This window comes from Poecilia formosa, unplaced genomic scaffold, assembly GCF_000485575.1.
Source record: "Poecilia formosa unplaced genomic scaffold, Poecilia_formosa-5.1.2 Scaffold583, whole genome shotgun sequence".
NCBI classification, from domain to species: Eukaryota; Metazoa; Chordata; class Actinopteri; order Cyprinodontiformes; family Poeciliidae; genus Poecilia; species Poecilia formosa.
The window spans coordinates 97692-109779 of record NW_006800522.1 but is presented as its reverse complement, the minus strand read 5'-3'; the positions used below and the strand labels follow the sequence as shown (position 1 = coordinate 109779).

General features: G+C 37.6%; 1 protein-coding gene and 1 long non-coding RNA gene across 3 annotated transcripts in view; one reads left to right on the top strand and one right to left on the bottom strand.

Annotated features, from left to right (window-relative positions):
* The window catches only part of LOC107834319 (uncharacterized), a 15965-nt gene extending 11259 nt beyond the window's left edge, over window positions 1-4706 (bottom strand). Inside the window, exons 1-2 of the long non-coding RNA XR_001660110.1 lie at window positions 4696-4706; window positions 1889-1890 (exon numbers count right to left, since the gene is read on the bottom strand). This is a non-coding gene — a long non-coding RNA (uncharacterized LOC107834319). The remainder of the gene's footprint in view (window positions 1-1888; window positions 1891-4695) is intronic.
* A 1563-nt stretch (window positions 4707-6269) lies between these two features.
* Window positions 6270-12088, top strand: part of LOC103129835 (suppressor of cytokine signaling 1-like) — a 19396-nt gene continuing 13577 nt past the window's right edge. Inside the window, exons 1-2 of one of the 2 annotated variants that reach the window (XM_007541041.2) lie at window positions 6270-6486; window positions 8423-8862. In XM_007541041.2, the coding sequence (XP_007541103.1) occupies window positions 8644-8862 (219 nt within the window). In that variant the 5' untranslated portion in view covers window positions 6270-6486; window positions 8423-8643. Of the gene's footprint in view, window positions 6491-8422; window positions 8863-12088 lie in introns of both variants that reach the window. The other variant, XM_007541040.2, reaches the window with a different exon arrangement.

Here is a 12088-nt window from a genome sequence, read left to right as displayed (position 1 = left end):
TTTTTCTCTCTCTCTCTCTCTTTCGTTCTTTTTTTTGAAAACCTGATTTCATAACTTTTCTTAGCAGCATAGTAACTGCCACAGTTGTTCTTGTTTCCTACTATCTGCTGCTAACAGTGTCACAGTGAAGCGTCCAAGCAGGAATGAACCATTTAACTCAGATTAGGGAGTTCAGGGCAAATATGGATGTGTGTTTTTTGATCTGGGAGTGGGAACATTAAATGATTAATTTTGTAATTGACAGGGCCCCGATGTTTTTATTTTTATTTCTATGAACAAAAAATAAATAATTAAATTGTGGAGAGCCCCCTGTTGGTTAGGGCCCCTAGAATTGTCATCACTTTTCCCCTCATTACCACGCCCCTGCTCCTTTCCTCCTCACCCCCCTCCTGTTTCCATGGAGCTGTGGAGCTGAGCGCTCCTAAAGACATCATTCCTCGATAACAAACACCTCTGTAGGACTATGCCAGGGACCACAACCACTTGGCTCCATGGCCCTTTGACGTCACCACCTTCACTCATGTCTTTGTTTTGCCCCTTTGTTTTGTCTGAATGTTGCCATCTGCCCTAATGTGTCCTTTCGTCTTTTCCTTTGGTTTGTTATTTTGTTTGTATTTCCTTTTAACTCATGTAAAGCATTTTGAATTGCCTTGTTGCTGAAAATGTGCTATATAAATAAAATTACCTTACCTTATATTATGTCTATGGGACCAACGACATTGACCAATTACAGACGTTACATAAAAAAACAACTGCGAAGGGTTCACTGCTTTTCTGCAGATGAACTGACAAGATGACAGTGAGTAATAACCACGACGCAGCTGGAGACATAACATATGTAACATGTACATCTGCAACATCTACATGGAACATCGACATATCCATAAAGCACTAAGACTATAGACATCAACCAAAGTCACATAGCAACGACATAGACCAACAACATCTGCACGTATGACTTCTACTTAGTTTTGACACAAATGGAACCACATACATTTCCATTTATTTATTTATTTATTTATTTTTTAAGTTTGTAGGTGCGGCTTATAGTGAGGTGCTCTCTATAGTCCAGAAAATATGGTATTCATTTATGGGGCTTTCTTTTGAATAGTATAGTTACTGGATTGGATTCCTTCCGCTTTATAGTAGTATTATGTCGCCTAGTTTTCTCACAGTTATGTCAAAAGATACATTCAGTGGAGGGATCGGTGGTAGAAAAAAAAGAATTTAAAAAAAGAAAACAAAAAAGATTGTTGCTGCCCTGAGAGAGCATTATGAGGCACTAGTTTAGATATGTTGGAATTTTGCGTCCTCTGGTGGTTACTTTTAAGAATAGCAGTCGCTTCACAGTTTGTATAACTCCCTCAAAGACCCGCCTACCAGGTCGTAGCTTATTGGTCAACTGTTCTTATAGCGGCACAGGATTGGTCCGGAGGTGATTTTCGTCAGCGAAGTCGGAAAACAAAAACACGGTTAAATGGTATGTAGTAACCTACAGTCTTCGGTAGGTAACGCTTTAAAGGTTCACTTTATTTAATTATCATTCAACAGAGCGCTTGTATAAAAGAGGAAACACATGTTTTAAGAGCAGGCATTAGATTTTTCTTTAAACTGTCTGCAGAAATGCCAACATCTCCTGTGAAAACCCAGATCCCCCTCACCAGCTTCGGGCATCTCATCACAGAAGTGAAGGTAAGATCCCAGAAATATATGCCGTTTATCTTATAACGATGGAAAACAGCAGGAGTCGGTGCTGCAAGACTCTCCACACAGAAGGAGTAGGATGGTCAGTATACCTGGTCCGTAATCAGTCATACAGCAAACTGGATCGTCAAGAAGAAAATAAGACAGCAGACCCCGTCACAGGACATGGGACACGTTGAACTACTCCTGAACCTGGACAGCATGAGAAGCGTCCTGTCTGACTCAGGCCCAGCGGGCATTGGGGAGCATTACCCGCCCACAGATTCAGCCGTGTTCCGATATCTGTGTCCTCTGTCACTTTTATCAGCAGTTAAAACTGTTTAATCCGTTGTTAACATGTCGTAACCTGTTTTTCCGAGCCGCCTTTAAACGCAACATGAGCGCTGCGACACTCACGCTGGGTTTAAACCTGTGGGGCTGCTGCTGTGCAGAGCTACACAGGTGTGTTAGAATCATGGCAGCAAAATGTCAAGAACTTTGCAGAGTTTTCCCCCCCAGACGTGAGTTGAGTAATGCTGTTGGATGCAGAAATATTAGCTAAAAGATGACTAGTTAATGTTTTGAGTAATATTATTATTTCTAGGTAGATTGATTGTGCCCCCCCCCCACTCCCATCCCCCAATAAGCCGATGCCGAAACCTGTTAAACTCGCCTGGAGCCGGGGCGAGCAGAAAAAGGACTGAATATTCTATGTTAAGATTCTTAATAATTTTTCCTTTTATCTGATACTCATAAACAAAAACTCATCTAATTAGTTAGCAGATTCCACTTGTGTGCACCTTAGTCTCATTATCAGTACAACTGTTCTGTGAGGTCGTCATTAGTGAGCCAGTTGAAGCTGAAAGTGGAAAAAATGTGACAACCACAAATTTGAGCATACGATCTACACTGTGGAAAAATGGTGGCAGCATCATGCTGTGAGGATGATTTTCAGAGTTAATGGAAGGATTACATCGGAATGGCTTAGATCAAAGTGTAGCCATGTGTAACAATGGTCCAGTCAAAGTCCAGACCTTAATCCAGTTAATACAATTTGTGGCCAAACTTTAGCATAGCTTTTCACAGATTATACTCTCCATGCAGTCAGACTGAACTAGAAGAAGAAGAATGACCAAAGCCCCAGTTTTTACATAAAGCCATAACCCAAAATCTTTAAGACGACATTTCTGTAAAAGGGTATTTTAAGGAGGATCACACATGGCACAGATTTCAGGTTTTTATATGTGGGAAAAAATATTCAAACTATGTAAAAATTTCCTTCTATTCCAAAGCTTTGTACAACCTTGTGTGAGAAAATACACTTAAGGTTGAGGCTGTAACATGACAAAAGAAGGAAATGTCCAGGCTTCTAAATAATTATAACTAAACTACAACATGACCTAGTGGTGGCAGCATGGTGCTGTGGGAAAGAATTTCTTGAGCAGGAACAGAGGAAAGCTGGTAGAGCTGAGTCAGAGGGGCTGAATATAAATGTCAGCCACACTTTGTATTTGTAAATCAATTTAAAAAGTTTACTTTTGCCAGGTGCAGAATAGACAGCATAAGCTTTAAAAATGTAATATTCAAAATGTAGTAATTGTCAGGGTTTTTGTATAAATTAGAAAATTTGAAAAAATTTTAAGTAATAAAGTAATGGAACATTTAAGTTGGGCCTCAGACTCACAGAGGTGACCAGTTGTCAGAACAACACGTGAAACCTTGTTGGTCATTCCTGACCATCACACAGATATTGATGTACTGTCTGACCATCTGTCCTGATAACTTAGAGCCTTTGTTAGCTCAGAAACAGAACAGCTACTAAACAGACTCAAGCCTCTCTTCTTGGACATGTCTGCTTTAAAGACAGACAGGCAGAGGAGAACCAACCAGAACCTCTTCTTCATAGTCACATCCAGCATCAACACAAGCAACTTCTTCATTCATCTGTTGCTTTCACATTCATTTTGTTCATTTTGATGGTGAAACTGCTTTGCTTGATGGTAATCATGTTTTATTCTGTTCAGGAAGTGATCATGTTACCATACTACTTTAATTGCTGTGGCTTACAGTTTTTTTCTTTTCATGCTTTTACCTTGTGATTGATATATGTTGTTGTCCTGACAGGAGAAATCTTTTATGTGTTTCAGAAGCAGCTGTTTGGCATTGAAGGACCCTCATCTATGCATCTGACCGGTTGGAGGAAATACTTCAATAGCTACACACTGCAGGGCCGCAGAAATGTACATAATGCACTTCACATACAGCACATATTTATAACAGATATCCAGTCCAGTATAACAATTCATGAAAAAGAATTGTTATACTTTAAATTTTTCACATTTTGTACACTAAAGCCACTAACTTCAGTTTATTTAGTTGGGATCAGATGTGATGGGGCATCACAAATAATGCATACTTATAAAGTGGAAGGAAAAGTTGACTTTTTTTTTAAATGGCAGTATTATTTCTTTTCCAGGCAGATAATGCCACTTTATAGCACAATCAAGTAACTATGATACCTTAGTATTAATAAAAATGTTATAAAATTCCCTTCTCACCCTGCGTGGGTCCCAGGAACAACATCAGACATCTCAGTCCAGAAATGTGCAGTTCTAGGCACAGCCAAGATACTGGAGGAGAACCTGAAGCTCCCAGGCCTCTGGTATATATATATATATATATCAAATATGACTTAAAAAAATTTGATTTTATAATTTCGTGCCTTGAAATGAGGCTTCTGTCTCTTTAAATGCCTTCTCTTCCTGAAACTTCACCTTTAAGGAAGTCAGCATAACATCGCTCCTCTATAAACCTTTTTTTTGCATATTTCTCAAATATGCATAAAAAAACTCAAGGTATGTTTTTGGTGAAGAAATAACATTATAAACTAATGTTATAATGTTAAATAATTAAATGCAATTAAATCCAAATAACTTAAAAAAAATATATTAACCAATGAGATTAAACTGTTTAAATTCAAGGAAAACATCACACCAGTGTCCGAGAAGCTACCAGAAGCTGATAATAACCTCAGCGTAAATATTTTTATTTATTTATTTTTTTCATGTAAATGCAGGAGCAGCAGCCACCAGGATGGGTTCAGATTCACTGTAAGGTTTCTGTTTCAAACCAGCAGGGCTGTACACTTGTTTCAAACTCTCAGCTTATCAGATTCTTACTTCCTCTTAATTCCTTTGATTGTGTTTCTTTCACTTCATAATTATGTACTATGATGTGCTGGTCAATCACAAAATCCCAACGACATCCAGAGAAAGGGTTTAAGGGTCTAAGTTGTTCTGCATATTACTGTATCAATAAAGGAATTGTCTTTTTGTGTTGCAGTGTGTCTTGGCTACTTATGGGGTCCTGGTGCTCACAGCTGCAGCTTACCTGATGCACAAACAAAACAAAGATGGAAGGCAGATGTCTGCTTCCACGCACTGAAACTCTGGTTCACTTATTGTTATTCTGTGAAGGAAATAAGGTTCTGGAAGCTCTGAGCTGTTTACTGAGTGTTTTATCATGTCAATAAAGGCTACACTCATCCTTCTTTGGTTATTGCATTATTGAATTCAGGTTGAGCAGAGCAAGATTTAAGTGTTTGCTTTCGTCATTATTTTCTCACAAGATGCTCGTGTCCTGTGATGAGTCTGGACTGGTTGTGTTTTCTCATGCCAATCACCAACCCTCCCTCTGAAATGTTTTTGGAACGTTGCATAAATATGAGATGTTGAGCAAAAAAGAAAGTGATAGTAAGGTTGCTTTTTACTGAAGCTCAATTTATTCATAATTTGCAGATTTGCAAGAACTAATTATTCCTAAAGTTTTATGCATTGTTATGTGTGTGTTGTGACCTTTTTTATTATGAACAGAGTGCAACATTTTGGTCAAGTGGAAACACTGACATGATGTGCAAGAAGTGAGAACAATCACTGGCCTCAGAGTACTTCTCAGGAACTGGGAGGAACTCGGCTAGAATTTAAAAAAAGAAGTCAGAACAGAAAGCTGTGGTAGGCAGTCACATTTTAAACACAGCCTTTAGTGTTTATTTCACTTTTTTACAAATATTTTGACCTTGTTTACCTTCCATTGGACCAAATATTTATGCTAGAACACTGGGAAAATTAGAACTGAAAACCCTAAAGGAATTGTAAAAAAAAACCTCAATTCATTTTTGAGAATTTCCTGCAGTCAAGTTGCCATTACAATGACTTTGACTCACCAAGTCAGAGTTTAAAAGCCTACAGTTTGGATTCATTTTAGTTGATTTGATTTTATGTTTTAAAAGTTCACTTTTTAGTAAGTCTATAATTGATTTAGTACTTTACATTTCCATATAAAATGCACTTGTTTAATTGATCATCACGTTTTAAAACCACTTTGAAAGTAGGAGGTTTGGCAGTTTCAGGTCTTGACGGGTCTGTTTCTGAACCAAGTCAAGAACCTGTTGCTCTTCTGGGTAAATGAGTGAGTTTTTATTCATCTTTGTTAATCTTGGTCCCAAAAAAGAAAATGTATCAGATATGAATGTTCTCTTTACATTATAGATATATAGTTTGCTTATCAACGCTGCATTTCTAAACGATAGAACAGTTTCCACGCACACATATATGAATACGGCTGCTGGAAGATCACGTGATTTATAAGAATCAGTCGCCGAGAAAGAGAAAGTGAAAGCAGCGGCTGCTGTAACACCTGATCTCCTTCATGACTCCGCCTTCAGAAATATAGTAACCGAAAGCACAAGATTTCTGTTAAAACTTCTTCTACCCTCCGCTTGCAGTAGAGAAGCTGCCCAGAGCTGTCAGTAAGTAGATCACAAACTTTCATTATTTCCGATTTGAATCAATATGCTATTGAAATGTATTTGCGCCCATCTTGTGCGTAGTGACGTGTCACAAGTGTTCTTTCAGGTTAGAGCAGCACTGACAGATGAACTGCTTCACATTTAAATGTGAAGTTACCAACTCCACCCTGTTGCAGCATTTTAACGCCTCATTAACTTGTTTGACATCATGAAAATATTCAAGCTTCTCTTCAAAAACTGGGGTTTAGTTGAATAATATTTATTAAGCAGAACATAGTTTTTTTTGTTTGTTTTGTATTTTTAAGTAAGATGGAATCATTCAACCTGACCCAGAAACCTTACAGAGAAATCTTTATTTCAAAACTGAAAGCTTCAGTAACAGAAGTTGTTTGACACACAAAAAGGGTCTTGGAGTGACAGAGTTTCTGTGAAGGCTATGAAACCCTGATTAAAATCTGCAGCTTTGAAATTTTACTGGATGCAAATAAAAGTGAAACTAAACTGCAGTTTGTTAGTTAGAGAACTCATAAAATCTCAAATTTATAGTTGAAGGGTCCTATGGCATTCTGCTCATCTCTTACTGTTCTTCCAGATCAGAGTTCAGAACAGGACAGTAACTGAATGTTGAGCGGTGGGACGATAGTGAAAATCTGAATTTTTCATTCATTGGATCAAAGCTAGTTCCATTCTGCGATGATCTTAGAAAAAAATTCTGGAAGATAAGAACTAAAAGAGATCCATAAATCCGTGCATCTCTGAAAATTTACTGGCATTATTTTTCACAAAAAATTTGATTTATCAGGAATTTTTATGACTTGGAGAGAAAAACACATGGCTTTATCTCGACTGTTGCAGCACACATTAGTCCAGTCTCACTCAAGAATCCTTTTCACATCTTCAGCTCATCCAGGATGCAGCAGCTGGCCCAGTAGACATGACTTCACCCTTCCTGTCCTCAATTTATTGACTTCCTGTGCATCACAGAATTCATCTTACAATCCTAATGTTGGCTTATGAATCCATAAACAGTCTTATTACTGAAAAATGTTAAACTCTCTGAAGATGATAGTTTGGTAGTTTTAAAAGAGTTCCATAATACAAATTTAAGCACTTTGGAACATTTTTCTCAATACTTAAAATATACAACAGGTTTTCACTCAAATATAGTGTTTTTTTGTTTGTTTGTTTTTAATCATTTTGGGGGGGTCTGAAATTTTGGCCAAAATCTATTTTTTCTTCAAAAGACCATAACACATAACTTCAGATACATTTTGTTTAATTGAAATGTTGATATTCCAGATTATTACCATTTATGCATCAATGCATGCACTTCAAAGCTTTATATGATTTTTGTTTAACTCATGCTGTTGGCTGATGCGTTTGTGGTACCAAACATGGTTGGAGTTTTTAGTTTTTAGGTATTTATCTAAAAGAGAGGAGAGAAAGAAATGTTAATTTTCAGTTTTGAGCCAATCAAGGAATAATTTGACAAATCTGATCTTTTGCAGATTGACTGGTGCATCTGTTACCTCTTTTTATTTTAGCTGAGGTATGATAACATCTAAAGTAAAATAAAAGTTATTGTCTTCTGCCAATCTCAGATAGGCATTCAATACACAGCTGAAGGTGTCAAAACTGCAATGCTTGAAACAATTTATTTACCTTTATTCAGTGTTCTGTGAATAGCTGTAATATTATAATACCTTTACTGCAACTCATATCCTCTAAAATTAAATGAACAATGTTATTGGACATTATCATTCACATGACAGAGTGAAGAAATTAACCAGTCACAGTTTATAATTGTTGAAAAACCAAAACTAAAACATAAAGAGCACCAGGCGACATGACGAACAGGAACGACTGTGTAAGCAGTGATTTGTTCCTGCCAGTTTTCAACAGACAAAGTTGTTTTATCTTCCTTTGTTGCAGATCACCTATGTTTCACTGGAAGATCACAGAATACATTCATGCTCTGCCCTTCTATCAGAACTTTGTGTTAGAGCCCAGTTCACACTGAAGCTTCATGGAGCCTCAGAGAGGACCTGGCTGCCGATGAGCGAGTGGGAAAGAGCCGATGATGGAGAGCCTGCTTGTGAAAACAGACGAAACCGGTGCAGTGGGCTGTCAGGAAGAGGATTTTCCATTCTAGGATGGTCAGAGACAGCCTGGACAGAACATCTGATCAGAACCAGAAACGGGAGCCAGCAGCTGAGCCACAGAGTCCGAGACAGAACACAGAGGAGTCCGATCGACCCGAACCAACAGCAGAAAAAATTAACACAGAAAACAAGGACCCTGCAGGATCAAAGCTAGACTTTCTGCTCTGGTGCAAACTCAAATTCGAGGAGGAGCCTGAGTCCTGGAGGCTGGTCAGTGTGCAGTTTGATTTCTGTACAGCAGCTATGTGCTTTCATTACTGCTGAGTGTTTAGACCAACAATATAAAAGGAACAAGTGAAATCAAGAGAAAGGAACAGTTCACTTAGCAGGTTTTCATTTATTTATGCTGTATAACAAAAGGATATTACTATACATATATAGTAATGATCAACTCTGTATCATTATTAAGGAGTGTCAGTGTTTCAGCTGCTAAAAATGAGGGAAAATACTTTGTTTAATGGCACGGTTCCCACATGGTCTCTGAAAGTACAAAGCGTTTGAGTCTCCAGGTCTGGATGAGAAGATAAAAACAAGTTTGGAAAAGAATCACATTTCAATGGCTTAATATGTGTTAATTTAATTCAATGCAATTAAAAAAACACTTTCTTAATCCCATAATGAAATGACCTTTCCCAAAAGGCAAACAAATGTGACTCTTTGGAGAAGCAGTGTGATATTTTAAGTCATATTTTGAAAAAATGCCTGAAGCCCATCTGAGAAATCTTTGAATTTTAAGTCTAGAAAACTAAAATATGAAATCTGTTATAGTTCCCAAATGATTGATTCATTATTTATGTATCTCACAGATAAACCTACAGCTGTCAGGTGAATATGACAGAGGAAATCTATTTCCTTCAAGAATGAATAGAAACATGCAAGACACCGAACGATATATTTTAATATGTGACTGTACATGCAAAAACATTTAGTGAAATAGCAATATTATATTATTATTTTATTAATATTAAATAGCAACAGGAATAATTTAGCAGTATTGATGCTTTTTGTTGCAGTTCCTGAAATGTTTCTTAACACATGTTTATGTGGGAGGATCTTTATTTGAAAGCTTCCAACATTTATCAGAGTGAACTTCAACCTGATCACAGAAACTTTTATCTGCAAACCTTTTAGGCCCATTTAGAAAATACTGTTACTGTATTGTTTTATGGTCGTCAGCTGAAGAGGGGCTCTCAAAACAACCTATAAAAATAAAATAGAAAGCTTCACAGAATTCAAGAACTCACAGAACTTGAAGGACAATGTGACGGTACAAATCAAAGTCTGCGTTTTTTCAACGAGTTTCTGTTAATGTTTAAAAGGTGTATCTCAGATTTCAGTTTGGTAGATCAGCATTCCTCATGGCTACTTTTATTGTTCTTACAAAGAGAAAGTAATATGTATGTCTGAAGAAGAAGCTGAATGGAACAAAAATATAATAATAGGTAAAGATTATTTCATTTCAAATGTCCGAGCAATAACAGAAACTTTGAGAAGTCACAGCAACAATCAGAAATACTTTAAATGAAAAATAGTTAATTGCTGGAGCTCACAAACAGACTTTTTTTTTTTTTTTTGCAAATATATAGGACAATAAAACAACTCACTGAAAATATAAAAATACCTACAAATATTTCTTGAGAGTTTTACATAGAATAATGTAAGAATTTGTATTTCTCTTTTAGATTTATAATTTTTCTGCACCTAAATGCTTCAGATCATCAAATAATGACAATGTCAATAAATACAAACCACAGTTTTCAAACAATAATTTCATCTATTGTTGAAGAAAAGCTGTCCAAACCAACATAGCCCTATGTTAAAAAGTGACTGCCTTCACACCCTCGCGAAAAGATTTAGTGGTTTTGTTTCAGCTTCACCAGAAACACCCAAACACAGAATATTTCAAGAGCTGCCAATACTTCGATGGTACCTGCCTGGCAACATGAAGTAGACTAAAAGTCTAAAAAGAAAACATTATGAGACGATCTGAAGAATTCAAGAACATCTGAAAAAGTATCAATCTGGAAAGGATTGCAAAGCCTTTTCTAAAGCTTTGAGACATCACGGTGAGAGTCGTTCTCCATTGGTGGATAAAGACCAACCAAAACTACTCCACGAGGAAATCTTGGAATCATCCAGAACACAGAACAATGTCCAAAGCACTGCAGGTCTCACTTGCCTCTGTTAAAGTCAGAGTTCATCATTCATCAATAAGAAAGAGACTAGGCCAAAATGGGATCCATTACCAAAACCACTGAGAACTAACAGGAACACAAACGTCCATCTCACATTTGCCAAAAAACATCTTGATGATCCACAAGACTTCTGGTAAAATATTTTGCGGACTGAAAAGACAGAAGTGGAGCTTTTTGAAAGCTCAGCATCCAGTTTCGTCTAAAGTAAGATTAACACTGCAATTCAGTAAACAAACATCTTACCAACAATCAAACATTGTAAAGATGTTTGGTGATGTGGAGCTGCTCTGCTCCAGAGCCACTGCTCTGCTGCTGCAGCGGATCTGTTTTGCAATCACTGACTGATTACAAAGCAGGATGATTTGTAATTTACGGAACCATGAACTCTGCTGAGATTGTCCAGATGTTAGTTACCTTAAGCTGAAGAATGCTTAGGTTATACAGCAGGACAACTAACTCCACCTCAGAAACCAAAAAGGTTTTAGAATAGCCTAATCAAAGACTAGACTTACATCTGCAAAGAAGAGAGGGCCAAAAATAATCCAGAGTGATATGAAAGATTTATTATCAGTTATTGCAAACACTTGATAGTTGTTGTTTCTGCCAAAGGTGCCGCAAGTAATTATAAGGTTTATGGGGCAATTACTTTTTCTCATAGAGCCAGGAGGGTTTGGATAGCTATTAATAGGGATGTACAATATATTGGTGCTAACATCAGTATCTATATACTAGTCATTTTTTTTAACATATCAGTATCAGTCCAATAAATACAACTGGGCAGAAATTGTTTTCATCTTGGCACAGTTTGTTTCAAGAGGGGAGTGGAGGAGGTTGTCATGTGTTTTCTGATAATGTGACAGTGATGCAGCAAAGGATTGTGGAAGTTGAACTAAAGCAGAGAAGCAGTGGTGAAGTTAGCAGTGTGGTCATTTTTTTTCAAGGTATCAGAAGTGTAGTGAAATATATATAATCCATCCAGTCATCCATTCTCATCTGTTTATCCGGGGTTGGATCGCAGGGGCAGCACCCTAAGAAAGGACTTCCCTCTCCTGAGCCACTAGTTCCAGCTCCTCCGGGGGAACCCCAAGGCGTTCCCAGGCCAGCAGAGAAACATCGTCCCTCCATCATGTTCTGGGTCTTCCCCGGGGCCTTCTCCAGGTGGGACGTGCCCTGAACACCTCTCTAGGGAGGCGTCCAGGAGGCATCCTTACCAGATGCCCCAGCCACCTCAACTGGCTCCT